Raw genomic sequence first — 19,107 nt, 5'->3', positions numbered from 1 at the left:
TCCCTCCCCAGCTCCAGCCCCCTCCCCAACTCCAGCTTCAGCCACGACACTTTGCTGACCCCTCGTGGTAGAGGTGGGCAGCGGTCCCCCGGCTGCCAGAGACGCCGGCTGGCTCCTCCCAGGCTGGAGAAAGGGGCGAGGCAGTCCACTCCTTCCTCATCCTTCCCCGCCCCGGCCTGGCACTGCAGGGTGTGGAGGAGGAAGGAGAGAAGACCACACAAAGGAACCTGAGAAAGGCGCGGAGAGTTTGCAAGCTTTTGCTAGCACCTCCCACACAAACACTCCTTAGATTGTTCTAAGTAGGGCTGGTGTGGAATTCCTTATTCCTGTCTTGTTCTAAGATGGGTTCGAGAAGGCACTACGTATGTATGCCTGGTCCCCAACACCTGTCAGTCCGCCTGGTTAGGGAAGGGATGCGCAGTTTCCAGGGCAGTTACTATCCTTAACTCACCCCAGGAGGAAGTCTCATTTTAGAGGTGAGTGGTCTGAGAAACCAGAAAATATAAGCAGTTTGATTAAGGGCAGGCAATTAGTAAGAAAGAATTCGAACTCAGGTCTCTCTAACATCTCAGCCCCTCCTCCCTCCAGGGATTGGGCCAAGCCTCTAGGTCCTTCCCACCCTTGCGATAGGGCGGCCCTTGAAATAGGCGTCCGCAGAGATAACATCCACTTTTACCATCGAGTCTTCAGGGACCCTTCGGGAAGGACCTCTACCCTGGGGTTATTCAGGAAGGAGTCGGTCTCTGGAATCAGCCACTTCCTCTCTTGAGGGGATCACACAAGGTGGAGATGGGGAGCTGCCACCTGCTGCTTTCTCTGCCCAACCCCACTCTGGTCCGTGCAGAGGACAGTGTATGGAGGAGGGGCACTGTCCTCCCAGACTTAGTGGACATTCTCTTTCCAATGTCAAAGTGTGGGAAATGGAGTTTAATTTTATAAGAGGGCAGGGAAGACTCCTATATAATTATTCAGGTGCCAGACCCCTGATTGCTCCAATAACCCCTGGTACTAATCTCCCTCACCTTTCTCAGGAGTCCCACATAATTCTCTTTTTTGGGGGGAATCTAGATCCCTCGCGATCCACTGGGACCCAAACTCGATCTCGAAGGCCACACCTTTCCGCGCCCCCCAATGCTGAGGCGAGGCCTGTAGTCCCCTCCCACTCCATGAACAGGCAAAAGGCAAAATGCCAGCGGTGGGGTTGCGCCCCAGCCCACCTGGCATTAGGACGCTGCCTCCGTTTCGGCCATGCCTGATTCCCTCCCCATGCTTTCATGGGATGAGGGGGACAGTGAGGGACCCTCTCCGGCCACTCGCCACCCCCAGTTCTACGAGGTGGACTACAAGACCCATGATGCCGCGGGGCCGAGGTATTCAAGCTCTGCCCGGGGCACCCGGGTCCCCTTCCTCTCTCCCTTGCACCCCCGCATCCCTGGCCGGCCGCTCGGGCTGAGGGCCGGGCTATGCGGCTGCGAGGAGCCGGGGGCTGCGGGCGCGCGTCCCTGCGGCGGCGGCCGCGTCCCCGGGGCCCGCACCCCGTGCGCCCCCGCGCCCGCTGCGGGAGCCTGCTCCCTCCGTGGAGCCGCGTCTTTGTGTGCGGGGGTGTGAGAGGCGAGGCGCGAGTAGGAGCCGCGTCGCCGAGTGCCCGCTCCCTCCCAGGGCGGGTGGGGGCCTCTCCACGCCGCCTGCCGTCGCCGCCGCCGCCTCGCGAGGACGCCGGCCACCCGCACCGCGCCGGGCACGCCGCCCCCGCCCGCCGGCGCCGCTCGCACATGCCTGAGCCGCAACCCTGCGAGCAGGCAGCGCCAACCCCCCGCCCCGCGGCCCCGGGCCCCGGCTTCGGCGCCTTGCCTCCTCCCGGGCCGGGCGCCGTGGCCCCGGCATGAGGAGCGGGCGATGATACCCGCTAACGCCTCCGTCAAGAAGGGGCCCGAGGGCAAGTACCCGCTGCACTACCTCGTGTGGCACAACCGCCACCGCGAGCTGGAGAAAGAGGTCCGCGCCGGCCAGGTAAGAGCGCTGTCCGGCGCCGCGGGGACCCCACGGCCGGGCACGCCCGCCCAGCGTGGGGAGAGGGCGCGGCGCCTGCTGTCCCGCCTCCCCGGCGAGTTTGCAGCGCTTCTTTGTTCGAACCGCGGCTTTTGTGCTTGTGGACCGGGAGAGGGTGATGGGAGCGGCCCTCGCCGGCTCCTCTCCAGTGGGGACCGGCGGCCCACACGTGTCCCGGATCCTCTCAGATTGGGGTAGGGGATCCTGTGCCCCTTCCCCGCCGGGTCGTGAGGGCTGCGGGGGAGGGACTGCCGGCTAGGTCTGTGTTCCATGTGGTGGGAGAGTCCGCCCCATTCAGTGGAGCAGCGACACCTCCCGCGTGAGTGTGCGGAGGTAGGCAAAGCCTGCGTGGGGGGGGGGGCGGGTCACAAGTCCAGGATCAGAGAATAGGCTGTGTGACACTCCCAGGCATCCCAGCCCCACCCATTGCCCTCAACCCTCAAGGCGAGTGCTTAATCTGTTTGCTTAGACTGGGCAGAGCCCCTGGATCCCTCAGACCCCAGAGCCGGCTCAGGAATGGGGAGTGGACAAAGAGAGACCCTCTTGGGGAAGCCCCGAGAGCCTTGTCCAGGTGCTGAAAGGCGCTCTCCTGCCCTCTGGTGCTGGGGCCTGGCTTCTAGGCTCTAAAGAAGCTAGGGGCCACTAGTCACAGGAAACATTTGAGGTTCTGCACACACAGCGGGCTCTGTGGTTCCTGCTAGTCAGTGAGAATGGTTAGGTCAGCCAGCTTTGGCTGGACGGTGGCCTCCAAGAAGATGGGGTAAGGTGGGGTCTCCTGGCCATTCTTCAGGACCAAGGCAGGCACAGGTCCACAGGTAGTTCCCAACTCTGCCTTGGCCCCCAGGCCACAGGTAGGCACTCGTGGCATGGACAACTCGCCCTCTAGGGTGCAGAGGCAGGAGTCAGAGATGGGCCCCGCCTGCCCTGGGTTGCCTCAGGTTGAGGTCTGCAGACTTGAGGTCTGGGTCTGAGACTCCAGGGCCATAGGCTGGGTGTGGTTTGCTCAGGGATTGTCCCCTTTGGGAATATGCCTTTTGATGGTCACTTCCTGAGTCACAGGAAGTTCAGTCTGAGCAGCCGTCTTCTTCCCAAAGGGAAGAATGAGGCAGAGAGCAGGTTATCACCAGACAGCAAGTGAGGTGAGGGTCAGAGTGTATCTCTGAAGTCTACCACGGCACCCACAGGCCAGCATAGCATCCAGCTCTGCATAGTAGTCCCAACATTTTGGGGTGACCTGAGCCTCCAAACCTCTGCTACACCTCTGCTTACAGAAGGACACTCCAGGTAATTCCTCAGACCGTGCCTCTATTTGTCCATCATCAAGGAAGTGGTTTTCAGCCATAGAGGCTGAAGGTAAAGGAAGTGAATTCAGAGTAACAAATCCTGGGGAACAAAGACGAACAGCCCCTGCCCTCAAGGAGACCCTGTTCTGGCGATGCGAGTGTAAACAGGAAAGTACAGTGTGATGTGCAGGGTGCTGAAACAGACAGTCATCTCTTTTGGCTCTTCTTTGCTTTCCTCCCCTGAGGGCAAAAGAAGACAAGTCTCTGACAGAGGTTACAGCTGGAGGGATTTAAGTCTGACACAAGAGGAACTTCCTGATGGGATGGTTGAGGGCTGGTGGGTTGAAGGACTATTAGGCAGAGGGCTAGTAGATGAATCTCCAGAATGCCTCAGTGGCACTCCTTTGCTGGAGGAGTGGGTGGTTTTTTTCTTGCAGAGATTGGAGAGAGGCAATATACCCTAGAAGCAAAGGTTCTTTCACCCGGGACTCTCTGAATGATAGTCCTCAGATCAGCAGCCATCTTGGGGTGGAGAGACTGGAACCCACTGAAGGCAGGGGTGGTTTGGGGCTGCTGAGTGTGTCCCTCTTCTTCCCTCAGGCCGCCACAGAAACTAGGCATCGGGTTCACCCCATCCCCACCATCCCATACCCCAGCCCCTGAGCCACCCTGGTGAGTTAGTGTCTCCTGGAAATGGACACCTCCTGTCCTGATCCAGGCCAGAGGAAATATAGGGCACTGGTTGAGGTTAACCCTTGTTCAACCACAGAGGAATCAGATCAGTCCTCTTTGCTCTGGGGGTGCCAAGAAGGGAAGTGCCAATCAGTCTGGATGGAAGAGGCCCCTGATTGTATCTTAACTCCAGGACTGACCCAAAATGACACTTATATCCAAATGTACACTGTTCAGTCCCCAAGACATCAGGCTCCCGGGGAGAGCTGAGTGCCCAACCCAGCTATTTCCTGCAGTGGATCGGCCTGGGAGCAGCCACCTAACATCGTAATGAACCTCTGCCTCCCCCCACACCCTTCCCCCCTACTCCCAGGCATCCCAGCTGGAGGTCCCTGACCTCTGGTTCTCCTGGCACTAACTGTCGCAGAGAACAGCCAGGCTTTCCTCTAACACACAGCAGCTGGGTTTCCCTGGGCTTCACTTGGCATCGCTGCCTCTTTTTCACTCCAAGAAAGCCCTCCTGTGGGCAGGCTTGGCAATGCTGGCTTCCAAAGGAGGGGCATGGTGTGGCAGGTTCATGAGCTTTGCTCAGCAGCCCCCCCCCCCAGTTCTTTTGGGTGCTGGAAGCAGGGAGTGCACAGTGGGTGTTTTTTGGGTGAAGAGAAGGGTCTATGACCACCCCTAGCTGGCACCTAGCAGTACAATGATTGCTGGGTGCCCCTGCTTCCTGGCACGCACATGTCCTGCCAGGTTGGGAAGGGGCTAGGATTGTAAGCCAGTGGATGTGCCAGTTCTCTCTTGGCTGGCCAGGCCCTGAGGTTGGCACAGCCAGTTGGCCACGGCCCTGGTTCTGAAGTCACGAGTCCCTGGTGTTCCCTGGGGATGGGAGGTCGCGGTTAGATTGTATAGCTCCCTGTGGGAGGGACAAGGAGAGCAGGATTCTTCTCCTGGCAACTGGCACTTTGGAGGGGGCCAAACTATGGTTCCTGGGAAATATTTTCTTTCTTCCTGGGGCTGCATCCAGCATGGTCTTCCTTCTTGCTTTCCTCAGTTCATCCTTCTGACCTAGAGGCAGGTGAAATGGCTTCTCGGGCCCCTGGATGCTCAGTCAGACGCTGCACCACCCACTGTACCTGTGTGTCCAAGAGCACCTGTGCCCCCCCACCCCCACCTCTTAAAATGGGCAGTTCCGGCTGTGGGCCATCACCACCGCTGGTGAATTTGGAAGCTCAGAGGAGGGAGCCACAAACCCCAGAAACCGAAAATCAATGTGTCTGGGATGAGGGGACGGGCTGCGTGGGACAGGGCAGAGGGGGCAGCATGGAGGGAGAGTTAGCAGGTTCTACCCCCACAGGCTCAACCCAGTGGAAGGAAGCATCGTGCCTCCCTCCCTCCTGAGTGACTCAGGGAATACCTGTTCCCACACCTCATGCGCGGTGGGAGAGCTGAGAAGCAGTGATCACACCAGACTCAGGCTGTCCTGCCTGGGGCTGGAGGAGGGCGGGGAACAGGGAAAGGAGACAGAGGCTAAGAAGGCAAGGCCCCACACTTCTTCTCCAGCACCCGTTTTTAGTCTGTACATTTGGTGTGTCCTTGTAGGATTTCACCTAACCAAAGGATTCTGCTAATGCGAAACAAGTTTGAAAAATACCCTGCTAGTGCATGTGGGTGTGAGGGGTGTGCATGTGCAAATATGCTGGCAACAAATACGTGTGTTACATGTGAGTAGATGCCTGCTGAGTCAGAGAGCAGCTGGGCACGCCTGTGCTTGCACACTTCTGGTGCACATGCACTGTGAGTATGGAGGCAGGAGTGTGAGTGTGTATCTTTACCAGTGCGTGTGCGTGTGTGTGTTTGAGTGAAAACACGGTGGCTCTCTGCTCAGGGAACTCTGGCTCCTAAGCTAGCGAGACCCCTGCTTTTGACACTAGCTGAGGCCTGCTGGCATGGAGTTTCCATTCTCTTGGTTGGGAGGGCTCGGTATTGGGTTTCATGGGAAACCTTTTCATTCCAGCAATTAAATAGCTGCAGGCCTTTGCTGAGGAAATTAATAAATTCTCCCACCTGGGCCCAGGGCAAGGTGCCACTTCCACTGCAGGCCCTGATTTGGGCCGGTGTGGGGAGCTTCTTTGGGGCCTGGCTGGGATACGCAGGGCCCATGTTGGCCCTGGAAAACAGTGGTGCCTTGGGACCCTGAGGACCCTGGGAGAGCTCCTGAGGAGTGGGGGTGGGGAGGGGCATTCCTGCCCGGCAGGCAGTGCCAGCCTCTCTCTGTCTGTCTGTCTGTCTGTCTCTCTCTCAACTGGAGCTGAGGCACCTGAGGGGGCGGGTGGCAGGCAGCATTTGGAACCCTGGGGCTAGGTGGGGTGTCCTGCCAGCTCCCTAGGGTCTCAGCAGCAGCAGCTGCGAGGCACAGATGACTCCACTGCAGCCCCTAGGAAGGTCTCCTCTTGACTGCCCCAGCCAGCTTGGGGCCTGTAGGCCTTTCACCACTCCCACCCCAGGGCTCAGACCGCACCCAAGTTGGGAGGAGGGGCCCAGCCCAACCCACAGTGGGCAAAGAGTAACTAGGGCCCCCTCCTGTGTGGGGAGCTGATGGGGAGGGGCAGCCGGAGGGCCACAGGGGCCGGGCACACTTTTTTTTTTTTGAGGCTTCTGGTGTATTTAAAAACGAAGAAATGCGAACACAGGGTTATAAAAATTATATAAATAATTTAAATTATTTAAAATGCTTTCTTTTTGATCAAGGAATTCACATTCATGTTTTAAAATATTTAACTGGTGCTAGAAGGCTTGTAATAAAAAGCAGCCATCCTCACCTCACCTCTCCCCACTGCTCCGTCTCATTCCTCAGAGGCAGCTGCTTTGAACTCGAGGCTGCCTGTTATTTACCTCCATAATTATAAACTATATACTTCTACACCCAGTTCTCGGCTTATCAATTTTACACTTGATTGCCTCCGCGTGTCCCTTAAATATAGTCAGCTCTGCATTTGTTTAACAAATATTTATTAATCACCAGTTATGTGCCAGGTGCTGTCTAGGGACTGGGCATATAGCATTGAACAGAACAGAGAAGGACCCTCCCGTGTGGGGCTTACCATCTAGGTGAGGGAGACAATGAAAAAACAAACAAGCAATTTCATGTTGGAAGAGAATTAAAGCAGGGGAAAGGGCAATCTCTAGAGAAATAGCACCTGTCATTTAAGATGGGTGGTCCGAGCAGGCCTTTCTAAGGAGGTGACCTTTGAGCAATGACCTGGGTGAAGTGGGGGAGAAAGCTTTGTGGCTCTGCAGGGTATCCAGGGAAGGCCGGTGTGTGGGAGTGGAATCTGGAGGAGAGGTGGGAGAGTGCGTGAGTGTAAGGAGTCGTCCAGGGCTGGGCGGTGGGAAGGTTTTGAGCTAAAGAGTGTCAGCACCTGAAGAGCATTTCACAGGATGGCAGGAGCTGTGATGGGCCATGAGGAGAATAGACCTAAGGAGCCAGGAGAGGAGGGAAGAGACCAGTAAGGAGGTGACGAGGCCACCAGGAGAGAGATGGGGTGCCTACAACACGATGGAAGATTGAGGTGATGAAAATAAGAAGACTCTGGATCTGTTTGGAAGGTAGAGCCTCTAAGGTCAGGTTTTGTTGATGGATTAGATATGGACGGCAAGAGGAAAGGAAGAGAGAAAAGCAGTTGCAAACTTGTTTTTTTCTACCTGAAAAGGCACTGAACTGAGGTACTGTTTCCTGGAGTGGGAGAACTCGGGCGGGTGCAAGCTGTCCAGGAATGGCTGGAGTGAAGAAAGTGAGGAAAACAAGAGAAGTTATGGGAGGTCGGGATGTCCCACTCTGTTTCATAAATACAATTATCTTTTCATATTTTTCTGAGAACGTAAATGACTGTTTTCCTCCAAAAAAGTTTTCTTCTGTTTCCTGCATTGACAGTGTTTCCTTTGGGTTTTCAGCATCCATGTCCATGCTTTGGTGTTTCATGTTGGTGGCTTTCCTCAAATGTCCAGTCACCCCTGGTTGTTGGGGCGTATTTAAGGATGGGGCTGTGGAGCTTACTGATGTACGGGTGCTGTTGTCAGATGATTGGGTGGCCAGCTGGCCACTTACTGCGGGATTCCCAAATGTCTGTACCCAGAGGTCTGTAGTGCCTCTAGTTTGTCCAAGGAAGAATTCCCCAGTCTCCTGCTCAGGGTAGGATGGGGCAGTCTGGCTGCCAGTGGGCCGGGATCTGAGGCAGGGGAGGGACTGGGCTTTCACTGTTCACCAGTTTTCAGCCCCATCACCTCATCTTTAGGTCAGTGTCCCCGAGTCCAGTGCATCTCAGCCTCAATTTCTGCAGAGAATAAGCCCTTGGCGTCCTGTGGAGGGGAAGGGGGCATCTCCCATCTTTACAAGATTGGGTAGGGGGGCCAGGGACTCTGAATTTTAACCAGCCCCCCTGTGTTCAGCTCTGAGTCTCACTCCCATCTCTGCTGTTCCCAATTACCTGCATGTTCTGTACCTTTCGAAGGTGCTAGGGGGTGAACTAGGGTTCCTCTCTGTGGGTGCTTAGGTTCTGGTACCCTCTCTTGCCCTAAGTCAGTGATGCCCCAGCCACTTTCCATGTTCTAAACATGTAAAATGTCTCATCTGCTCACATCTCTTTATTCTTGTGCGTTTTAAATATTTTATTGACATTCTTATACTCACATGTTTACCATTTGGGGCACTCTTCACTCTTCATTCCTTTGTATAGAATCTAAGTTTCCATCTGGTATCATTTCCCTTATACATGAATAACTTCCTTTAACATCTCTTGAAGATCTTCTGGTGGTAAATTCTCTTAGCTTTCGTTTGTCCACAAAACTCTTCATTTCCCTATTTATCTTATCTTTTCACGTCAGACAGGTAATACGCTGCTGTTGTAACAAGGTTTTAACAAGATTTGAGGGAGGCACATCTCACATAAGAGTGTGAACACCCAATCATCACACTTATGGCAGATCTCCCCTTTATTTTATTTTATTGGGGAATATTGGGGGACAGTGTGTTTCTCCAGGACCCATGAGCTCCAAGTCGTTGTCCTTCAATCAAGTTGTGGAGGGCTCAGCTCAGCTCCAAGTCCAGTTACCGTTTTCAATCTTTAGTTGCAGGGGGCACAGCCCACGATCCCATGCAGGAGTTGAACCGGCAACCCTGTTGTTGAGAGCTCGTGCTCTAACCAACTGAGCCATCCAGCCGCCCCTCCGGAAGCTCAGCGGCAGCTTGTTGTCTTCAATCTAGTTGTGGAGGGCGCAGTTCACTAGCCCATGTGGGAATCGAACCGGCAACCCTGTTCTTCAGAGCCTGCGCTCTAGCCAACTGAGCCATCTGGCCACTCCTCTCCCCTTTGTTTTTGAAGGATATTTTTCATAGGATGTAGAATTCTAGTTTAACAGTTTTTTTCCGCCAGCACTTTAAAGATTTCATTCTATTGCCTTCTAGCTCGCATGGTTTCTGATGAGAAGTATGTAGTATTTCCTACATTTGTTCTTCCATATATAATTTGTCTGATTTCTCAAAATGCTTTTAAGATTTTCTTTTTATCACTAGTTTTTAACATCTGATTTTGATGGGCCTTGGTGTAGTTTTCTTGATAGTTGTCTTGCTTGTGATTCATTGAGTTTCTTAGTTCTATGGATTTATTTTTGTATGAGTTTCCACAACGAATTACCACAGACTGGGTGGGCTAAAACAACAACATTTTTTTTCTCTCTCATCGTTTTGGAGGTTGGAAGTCCAAACTCAAGGTGTCAGCAAGGCTCCACTCCCTTCAAAGGCTCTAGGGGAGAATCCTTCTTTACCTCTTGCAGCTTCTGGTGGCTCCAAGCATTGGTTGGTTTGGGGCTGCCTAACTCCAGTCTCTGCCTCTATCTTCATGCAACTGCTCTTCTCTGTGTATCTGGCCTTTGTATGTCTTATTGACAAAGACACATTATTGGATTTAGAGCCCACCTGGATAATCCAGGCTGATTTGATCTTGAGATTCTTAATTACATCTCCAAAAACCCTTTTTCTGGATAAGGTTACATTCATAGGTTCTGGAGGTTGGGATATAGATGTATATTTTTGAGGGGTACCAACATTCAACGTTCTACAATAGGTTTTTTAAAAATCAAATTTGGTGGGGGAGGGGGAGTTATCATTTTGTGAGGGGTATAAATGTCTATTGTTTTGTACACCTGAAATGAATAAAAAAATTTTTCAATAAATAAAATTTGGAAAAGTTTTGGTTGTTATTTATTTTAATTTGTCTTATTTACCCCCATTTACTTAGCCTATCCTCTGGAATTCCAATTACACTTAAGTTAGAATGCCTTAGAGTGGCTCAGATTGCTGAGGCTCTTTGAATGTTTTTCAGTACTTTTTTCCCCCCTTTGTGCTTCAGTCTGTGTAGTTATATTGCTATGTCCTCAAGTTCATGGATTTCTTTTTTTTGTAGTGTCTAATTGATTGTTAATTTCACTCAGTGGATTTTTTCACTTCAGATACTGTACTTGGTATCTCCCATTTCTTTCCCCATGAACTCTGTGTTCATGTTTTTCTTTGAACTCTCGAACATATTGAGCCATTCGTCATCTTTATTGTAAAACGACTTTTCTCCTAATTATGCATCATATTTTCCTACTTCCTTGCATGTCTAGTAATTTTTAATTGGATGTTGCACATTGTAAATGTTGTGATGGTAAGCACTTGGATTTTATTGTCTTCCTTTAAAGAGTATTAGGCTTTGTTCTGACAGACTAAGTTGAGTTACTTGCAAATCAGTTTGAGCCTTTTGAGCTTATTTTTAATCTTTATTATATTGGGTCTCGGTGAGCCTTTTCTCTCGGGATAGGTTAGCCCTACTACTGAGGCATAACCCTTTTCGAGTCCCTATTCAATACCCTTCCCGGGTAAACAACAAGGATTCTCCACTCTAGCAGGTTAGAGTTTGAATGTCTCCCTGCCCTGGGTGAGCTCTGAGAATTTATCAACCTGTTGTTCCTTTTCTGTCTGGTTGAGTTTCACTCTACACATATGAAGTTTAGTATTTACCAAAGAATCAAAACAACCCCAAGTGAATTTCTGGAGCTCTTTGGTTGCAGAGCTCATCCCTTCCTGGGACTCTGCCCTGCAACTTCTAGCTACCTCAGCTTCCCTGAACTCCTGTCTGCCTTCTCAGCTCCTGAGTGAGATTACTACTGTGCTCTGCTAGGGATTCCCCTCCCTGAACTGCAGTCCCAAATATTCCTCCAGGTAGAAATCCAGGCAATCTTAGAGCCCACATTGTTTGTTTCTCTTCCTTCAGGGATCACAGGACTACTTGCTCTCTAATGTCTGCAAACAGTTATTTCATCTATCTTGAAGCAATAGTTTTCTGTTTATAATAGGAGGGTAATTTTAGTTATCATGGTTGGAGTAGAAGCCTTTTACTGGCATTTTAATCAAATTTTGGGAAGGAAAGAGTTACATGTATGGGGTTGTATTTAACTAGAGGTCCTAGACTCCCCAAATCTATTTAAACGTTTATGTTTAACAGACATATGCTTTTATCACCCAACAAAAACCTCACATAATATAATCATGCTATTCACAAAACCATCATAGGAGTTGTACATAGTGTCCCACGGGCGCAGGACATGAGTTTGAAGTTATATCATGAACATATTCCTTCATTCCTATCGAAGGATTACTGCAACTCTTCACTAAACCTCACTCACTGGTAATGTCAGTGATCTAAATTACTGGCCCTTCCTGAAGCTGTGGTCTTGGACCCCTAGGATGGGTCCTGTCTCACGTGGCCTCCTTTGCCAGCAGCCTCTTTAGCTCGCCCTTCAGCCCCAAGCTTACTCTTCGCAGGCAGCCCACTGGGCCTTGGAGGGGACCTAAGTGGACAGGAAAGGAGGAAGAATCACTTTCTCAGAGTCACTTCCTGCCTTGTCCTGCCAGCGCTTCCCACTCCCCTGGCCCCAGCTCTGTTTTTTTTCTATTGCTTTGTGAAGTGGCCAGGTGACTGCTGCCTGCTTAGAGGCTGTTGGGCCTCCGACGTGACCAGGGCTGTCTTCACTTCCTTCTCCAGGTGGACATCGAGCAGCTGGATCCCCGTGGGCGGACTCCCCTACACCTGGCCACCACACTGGGGCACCTCGAGTGTGCCCGTGTGCTCCTGGCACACGGTGCAGACGTGGGCAGGGAGAATCGCAGCGGCTGGACAGGTGGGCACCACTGCTCGCCGTGGCCCCACAGCCAGGGTCTCTCCAGCAGCATATCCTTCCTTGCCCTGTGACACTGTCTCCTCTCCCCCAGTGCTTCAGGAGGCTGTGAGTACCCGGGACCTGGAGCTGGTGCAGCTGGTGCTACGGTACCGGGACTACCAGCGGGTGGTGAAGCGACTGGCAGGCATCCCACTGCTCCTGGAGAAGCTGCGCAAGGTGAGGGCCAGCCCCTCAGTCTCCCCACTGGAGCCCTTGAACCCTGTCAGTAGCGCAGACTTAGCCACTCTTCCTGTCGTCCTCCAGGCCCAGGACTTCTACGTGGAGATGAAATGGGAATTCACTAGCTGGGGTAAGAGGGGCTAATGGGGGCCTCTCTGGGCACTCTCCCGCCCCAGGGCTTTTGCACTTGCTGCTCCCCTGCCTGGAGCACTCTTCCCATAGCTCCTTCTGTGACTCCTTACCTTTCAGTTTTCAGCTCAATGCTCCCTCCTCAGCCAGGCCTTCCCACACTGTCCTGAGCCTGTTATTACTATCTCTTTCGCTTTGTAATGATTTGCTCATTTGTGTGTTATTTGTCACTCCCTGCTAGAAGGTAAGCTCCAAGAAGTCATTCTCCCTGTCTTGTTTAATGTTGCATCCCCAGTGACTGGAATAGTGCCTGGCACACAGTAGGTGTTTAATAAGTATTTGTTGGAAGGTTGGATAAAAGATTGAATGAATTAACAAATGGTAGATAATGGGAACTTGGTGGTGGCTGCCACACGCCTGTCCCTGACCTCAGATTGCATATATCTGAGTGACTGTGGCCTGTGTTTGTGTGGGTGTTGTTGGGGGAGGGGCTTCTGTCCCACCAGTTCCTACCTTTTCCCAGCCAAACCCCGACTCCCGGCCGGAGGTGGCCCAGGTTGGGCGGGCCAGGCAAATCGAAGCTACCTCCGACCTTTCCTTCCATCTAGTGCCCCTGGTGTCCAAGATCTGCCCTAGTGACACCTACAAAGTGTGGAAGAGTGGGCAGAATCTGCGGGTAGACACCACGCTCCTAGGCTTTGACCATATGACGTGGCAACGAGGCAACCGCAGCTTCGTCTTCAGAGGCCAAGGTCAGGCAGGCAGGAAGTGGGGCAGGGTGGGGAGGCTGGAGACAGCTCCATGGCACCCCTGACCGCCTATGTTCTGTACCTGGCAGATACAGGCGCTGTGGTCATGGAGATTGACCATGACCGCCGGGTGGTGTACACTGAGACTCTGGCATTGGCCGGGCAGGACCGCGAGCTGCTCCTGGCTGCTGCCCAGCCCACCGAGGAGCAGGTGCTGAGCCGGCTTGCTGCGCCCGTTGTCACCACGCAGCTCGATACCAAGAACATCTCCTTTGAGAGGTGAGTGGGCATAGCCTCGAGACCCTGGAGCCAACCTGGTGAGGGGCCCTCTTACCTGGACCACTCTGCTTCTCCAGGAACAAGACTGGCATCCTGGGCTGGCGCAGTGAGAAGACTGAGATGGTGAATGGGTATGAAGCCAAGGTGAGGCCACAGCTCCTAGGTGCCAGGACCCACCACACTCTTGCCTATAGCGAGCTGGCCAGGGGTTTCCTAACCACCCTCTCTCAGCCTTGGAGGCGCAGAAGCCATGCAGCATAGAGGGAGCAGCACTAGACCAGAGGCAGCTGAGGAGGATAGCCAGAACTTATTGAGCACTTATTATGTTCGTGTTCAAGGCACTGTTCTGACATTTTATATGTATGCATGTATATATATCACACACACATACACGTGCTCATTTAATTCTCACGACAACCCTTTTGGGTAGGTGCTACTATTATTCCCATTTTACAGACGTTTATTGAGTCCTTTCCATGGTATTCCATTTAATCTTTATAATAACTCTATGAATTAGGGTATCAGTCCATTTTATGATGAGGAAATGGAGGCTTGGGGTGGTTACCTGACCTGTACAAGGTCACACAACCGTAAGTGCCAGCCGAGGTCCAGACCCTTGCTGTTTGACCCTAGAGCCAGGCCGATCCCCCTGAGAAGACTGTATACGTCACTCTGGGACTCCCACATCACCCTGATGGGACCGCAGGGTGCCGCCGCTGAACACAGGAGCTAACAGACGCTGCAGGCTTCTGTCCTGTGTCTTCCTTGAAGGCTTCCCTGGTTCTGCAGACGGGGTAGAAGCCGCTGCATTTTGTTCCCACAGTCCTGTGCTCCCCACACCAGAGCATGTATCACACTATGTTGTAACTGTCCATTTTCTGTGTCTTCAAGTAGATTGTGAGCCTCGAGAAGGCAGGGACGGTGTCTGGCTGTGGTGGTTCAGCACTGTACCCTCATGCCTGCCTCAGTGCTTGGTACATAGAGGCTCCTCACAAAGTGTTTGTCGAATGAATAAGAGCATGAATGAATGTCTTCATAAGTCTTCATAAATTTACTTTCCTGAAGGCCTGGAGATTGGAGCAAACAGCTCCCCCCACCCCCTCCCCGCCCCAGACCCTTCCTTGCAGGAAGTGTTCAGAATGCCTTTGGGGACAGTGGGTAGTGGTACCAGAGCTGTCTTTGAGCCCTTTTCTGATCTTTCCCCAGGTATATGGAGCATCCAACGTGGAACTCATCACCCGGACACGGACAGAGCATCTTTCAGAACAGCACAAGGGCAAGGTCAAAGGTAATGAGGCAGAGGCACATGGCGGAACGTGTGAGGAACCAGCTTCCACTTGAGCGCCTATATCAGTATTCCCTGTGACATCCTTGCAAAAGTCAGGCTAGTTTATTCAGGCAAATAGGTGTCAGTGCAAGTGCTAAGTCCTAAGGATTGGTAGTGGCTGCCTAGAGTGCTAAGATGATTCTAAGGCAACATTCGGGCTCAATGGGTAGGAATTGATTACTAATGTCTGCACTGGATTTAGGAAGGGAGGGAAATGTCATGTATCCTATTTACTGGCCATCCTAGTCTAGTGAGACATCCTAGGCAAAGAAAGTCAGAGCAGCCTGCCACTGATTCTCTGTACCCGTTGATACCACACCTGACTCTCTGGGCACCAGTTAGACTGTCTAAAGTGGAGAGACAAAATTCCTGCCTCACAGAGGAACAAATGAAGTCATTGATATGGAAGTGCCTGAAGCAAAACACACACATACATGTGCATACCCCAAATACCTCACCAAAGGCAGGTATTTTTTGTTCAGTGTCACCAACCTGAAGAGTGACTCTTTTAGAAGTTTCTCCTGAGCCCCAGGCCTGCTTTTATTCCAGCTGTGCTTATAGTGGTTCTGGTCTTGTCCTTTTGAGCTCTCAGTCACCTTCAGATGAAGGTGCCTGGATGTGCGGTGTGGATAAACCATTCCCTCCTCCCCCCAGGAAGCAGCCTCCTCCCTAGGTCTTGGGTGCTGTCACTTCTGAGGGCTGCAGTGTCTTCTGAGATGCCTCATTTGTTGTAGGCTGTAAGACACCTCTGCAGTCCTTCCTGGGAATTGCTGAGCAGCATGGGGGCCCTCAAAATGGGGTGAGTGTGTGCCATGGGTGCCCCTTGGTGGAAGGGTGTGAATGTGGCTCAGGAGGAGGCCTGGGGGGTGTCCTGCTTAGCATGTGGACACCTTTTCCACGATGCCCAAGGCCATTTCAGCTCCACAGTGGCGGGGGCGGGAAGGGGGCCAGCTCCAGGGCCCGTAAGGCTGGCCTTGTACCAGGGACAGAAGGTCTCATGGGCCCCTCCGCATGTGGTACAGACCCTGATCACTCAGACTCTGAGCCCAGCCAACCCCACTGCCATCACCGCAGAAGAGTACTTCAATCCCAGCTTTGAGCTTGGCAACCGTGATATGGGCCGCCCCATGGAACTGACCACCAAGACCCAGAAGTGAGGCCCCCTGCTGGTGATGGAGAGGGGTGGGCAGGGCAGAGCCAGCCGAGCTCCAGAAGGTTCTGGGAGGCCATGGCTTCTACAATGTCCCTCACCCCTGGGGATCTGTGGGGGGCAGGTTCAAGGCCAAGCTGTGGCTGTGTGAGGAGCACCCCCTGTCCCTGTGTGAGCAGGTGGCCCCCATCATTGATCTCATGGCTGTCAGCAATGCACTTTTTGCCAAGCTCCGGGATTTCATTACCCTGCGCCTGCCTCCTGGCTTCCCTGTCAAGATTGGTGAGACCCCACCCCATGTCCCCTCAGTGGCTGTTGGGGGTGTGGGGCTTAGGTGAGGTAAAGTGTGTGTGGGGAGCTAAAGTGTGAGGGGGGGTTGGTGGTGCCTGATGGTTTCCTCATGGTCAGAAATCCCGATCTTCCACGTCCTCAACGCCCGCATCACCTTCGGGAACCTCAATGGCTGCGACGAGCCGGTGCCGTTAGTGCGAGGCAGCCCCAGCAGCGAGACCCCTTCCCCAGGCAGCGACTCTTCCAGTGTCAGCAGCTCCAGTTCCACAAGTGAGCCCTGTCCTCCTCCGAGCCCACCCTTCCCTCACCCCCATGCTGGTGTGCTGTCTGTCCCTTCCTGGGGAGCCACTCTGACCCCAGCCTGCCCTCAGCCTCATGCCGCAGCTGTGAGATCTCCCCCGCCTTGTTCGAGGCCCCACGAGGCTACAGCGTTCTGGGCGGCCAGCGGGAGGCAGCCACCCGTGATGACGAAGACGACCTGCTGCAGTTTGCCATCCAGCAGAGCCTGCTTGAGGCGGGCAGTGAGTATGACCAGGTGCGTCCCCGAGCCGCGCCTGGCCACCGGACTGGGCACCGCCATAGCCAACTGGCCCACGCCTCCTCCCAACAGGTCACCATCTGGGAGGCATTAACCAACAGCAAGCCGGGTACTCACCCCATGTCCTACGAGGGTCACCAACAGGACAGGTCAGTGCCCACCAGGATTTGGAGAAGCCTATCCCTACCCATCCGACATGCACACGGTACCCCAGTACCCTGTCCCAGTGGTGAGAACACTTCCGGCTGAGCAGCCCCTCTTGGCCCAGAGAAACTGTGGTACCCTCACCAGGGACCCTACCGGTATCAAGATGGCTTCTCCCACCACCCTTTCCTCTTGGATGGATGAGCAGTACTCCAAAAGGGGTCTGGGAGCGAGGGCCAGGCCTCCTGGCCTCCAGGGCCTCACCAGGCAGGATGTAAGGCTGGGCTTCTAAAAGATGCCCACATGCTCTGGGCCGCCGTCCACTGAGAAGGTGGGGGGATCTGCCACAACTGGGTGGGAGCCAGGATGGTGACGCGGGACTCCTCACCTCCACTGGAGGGTGGCAGGCCTGCACTTGTGGGGCCTCCATGCTGGCTCCTGGCTGCGGTCACTGGCAGGTGCGCTGGGAGCCCTGGACGTGTCTTCCCCGCCCCCAGGAGCACCCCACCCACGCCCCAGCACCAGCCCGTGCCCCCCACGGCGGTTCCCAGTCCTCGGCCCAGCCCAAGCCGGGGCCCCAGCGGCCACGTGTTCCGGAGCTACGAGGAGCAGCTGCGGCTGGCCATGGAGCTGTCAGCGCAGGAGCAGGAGGAGCGGCGGCGACGTGTGCTCCAGGAGGAGGAGGAGCTGGAGCGCATCCTGCGGCTCTCGCTGACCGAGCAGTAGCGCCCCAGCCGGGGCCCTCAGCCACGCCACGCATGCCCCGCCCCGGAGTGAGACATGTAGGGCCCGCATGCCTGTCCCGCGGCGGCTGGAGACCCGAACCGCCGCCTCAGGGGCGTAGCCGCGCACCAGGCACCGGACCGGGAGGGGTTCGGCATGGCCACGTGGTACTTTCCTGGGCCAGGGCCCTGGAGGCAGCTGGCATGGCCCTGTCCTCCTGCTTTGCTGTATCCTGACCCCCACCCTCTGCCCTGGGCTCAGGCCGGTCCAAGGGCAGAGCCAGGAGATTCTGAGCGGGAGACGGGTCCTTAGAGGAGCGGTGTCCCCATCCTTGCTCCTTTTGGCCAGCCCTACTTTCTGCTCACTGTCCCCTCTTCAGGACACTGCCCGTGAAGCCTTTGCATCTCCGCTCTTCACCCCCGGGGCGCAACTGAGCTCCCCTCGTTCTGTGTTGCTGCTTTGTTCCAGACACAAATCAGCAGGTCAAGGGCCCAGCGCCTCCCCCACCCCGGCATTTTAGCGTCAAGTGCACTTAGCGGGGTGCCCGGCTCCCCCAGCCCCCATACCTCTCCCGGGTCAGGTCTCAGGGTGGTCCTAGCTTCAATTTTGGCGGCCAAAGGTTGGAGTCCCCTTCCTCAAGACATTTTTGTGATCACGGAGGGTGCCCACGGTACCCCCCCACACACATACACCTCTGCAAGGCCTGGCTCCCTCGTGCTCTCTTGGCAAATGGTGTGTGTGGGGGAGCATATTGGGCTGGGAACAAGCACTAGACCCTATACTAAACTGGACACAGAGATGTCGCCCAGGGCCCTGGCACCACCACCCACCCTTTCCCACCAGCTGCTGCTAGCCCTCTGGTTGTGCATCCCACTTGCCCCCACCCAGGGGCTGACTCTAAAACCTTTCATCCAATGGTGCTAACCCCCGGCTCTCCCCTGCCCCACCCCACCCACCCAGAGAAGCACAGACCTTTCCAGGGGCAGGGTCCCAACGCACTCCCTTGTCTGGGTTCCCTCAGACGGGCCTTCTTGGCTCAGCCAGTGAGGTTCAGAAGGGACACAAAAGGGATGGAAAAAAACAACAAAGAGAAGCTGTTCCTCTCACCCCTTCCCTGATGCCAGGGGCACCAGACTGATTCTGAGGCACAAATAAAAGAGGCTTCAAACCTGAGGCTTTTCCTACCTGCCTTTACTGAGGGAGGGCACCCACCTGAGGTCTGGGGGTTCCTTCTGAACCTCAGTGTACGGGTTCTGAGGTAAGAGGATGCCTGGTGGGGTCTGAGCCCAGGCACGGTTGCATTTATCAGGGTTCACGGGAGTAGCGTTTGCAGCTGCTGG

At 54.3% G+C, this 19,107-nt stretch overlaps 1 protein-coding gene and 1 non-coding gene across 6 annotated transcripts; one reads left to right on the top strand and one right to left on the bottom strand.

Moving 5' to 3' along the window:
• The first annotated feature begins 1,451 nt into the window (after positions 1–1,451).
• On the top strand, positions 1,452–18,940 carry ANKRD13B (ankyrin repeat domain 13B). Of its 5 annotated transcripts, none has more exons than XM_019739528.2 (15): positions 1,457–2,010; positions 12,083–12,218; positions 12,310–12,434; positions 12,522–12,567; positions 13,175–13,318; positions 13,405–13,594; positions 13,672–13,738; positions 14,801–14,882; positions 15,656–15,720; positions 15,944–16,074; positions 16,196–16,353; positions 16,480–16,632; positions 16,734–16,897; positions 16,973–17,049; positions 17,503–17,911. In XM_019739528.2, exons 1-15 carry the CDS (start codon positions 1,897–1,899, stop codon positions 17,768–17,770), a joined length of 1,920 nt encoding a protein of 639 aa, XP_019595087.2. In that variant the 5' UTR covers positions 1,457–1,896; the 3' UTR covers positions 17,771–17,911. The 5 variants fall into 5 exon arrangements, with proteins under 5 accessions (XP_019595085.2, XP_019595086.2, XP_019595084.2 ...); XM_019739529.2 differs by having other exon boundaries at positions 1,458–2,010; positions 17,542–18,940; XM_019739526.2 differs by having other exon boundaries at positions 1,452–2,010; positions 13,411–13,594; positions 16,734–17,049.
• LOC141569065 (small nucleolar RNA U13) lies at positions 8,880–8,986 on the bottom strand. Its single transcript, XR_012492459.1, has one exon. It is a non-coding gene; the product is annotated as a small nucleolar RNA U13 (small nucleolar RNA).
• Positions 18,941–19,107: the final 167 nt, after the last annotated feature.

This window comes from Rhinolophus sinicus, linkage group LG15 (genome assembly GCF_036562045.2).
Source record: "Rhinolophus sinicus isolate RSC01 linkage group LG15, ASM3656204v1, whole genome shotgun sequence".
NCBI classification, from domain to species: Eukaryota; Metazoa; Chordata; class Mammalia; order Chiroptera; family Rhinolophidae; genus Rhinolophus; species Rhinolophus sinicus.
Note: the sequence above shows the minus strand (reverse complement) of the source record. Positions and strands in the feature narration are given on the sequence as shown.

Bases quoted from the DNA above. Each gene is read 5' to 3' on its own strand.
- ANKRD13B (XM_019739525.2), top strand. From the start codon at position 1,897: ATGATACCCGCTAACGCCTCCGTCAAGAAGGGGCCCGAGGGCAAGTAC. The intron at 2,011-12,082 runs GTAAGAGCGCTG...TTCCTTCTCCAG, and splicing joins AAGAGGTCCGCGCCGGCCAG to GTGGACATCGAGCAGCTGGA. The intron at 15,721-15,943 runs GTGAGTGTGTGC...CATGTGGTACAG, and splicing joins ATGGGGGCCCTCAAAATGGG to ACCCTGATCACTCAGACTCT.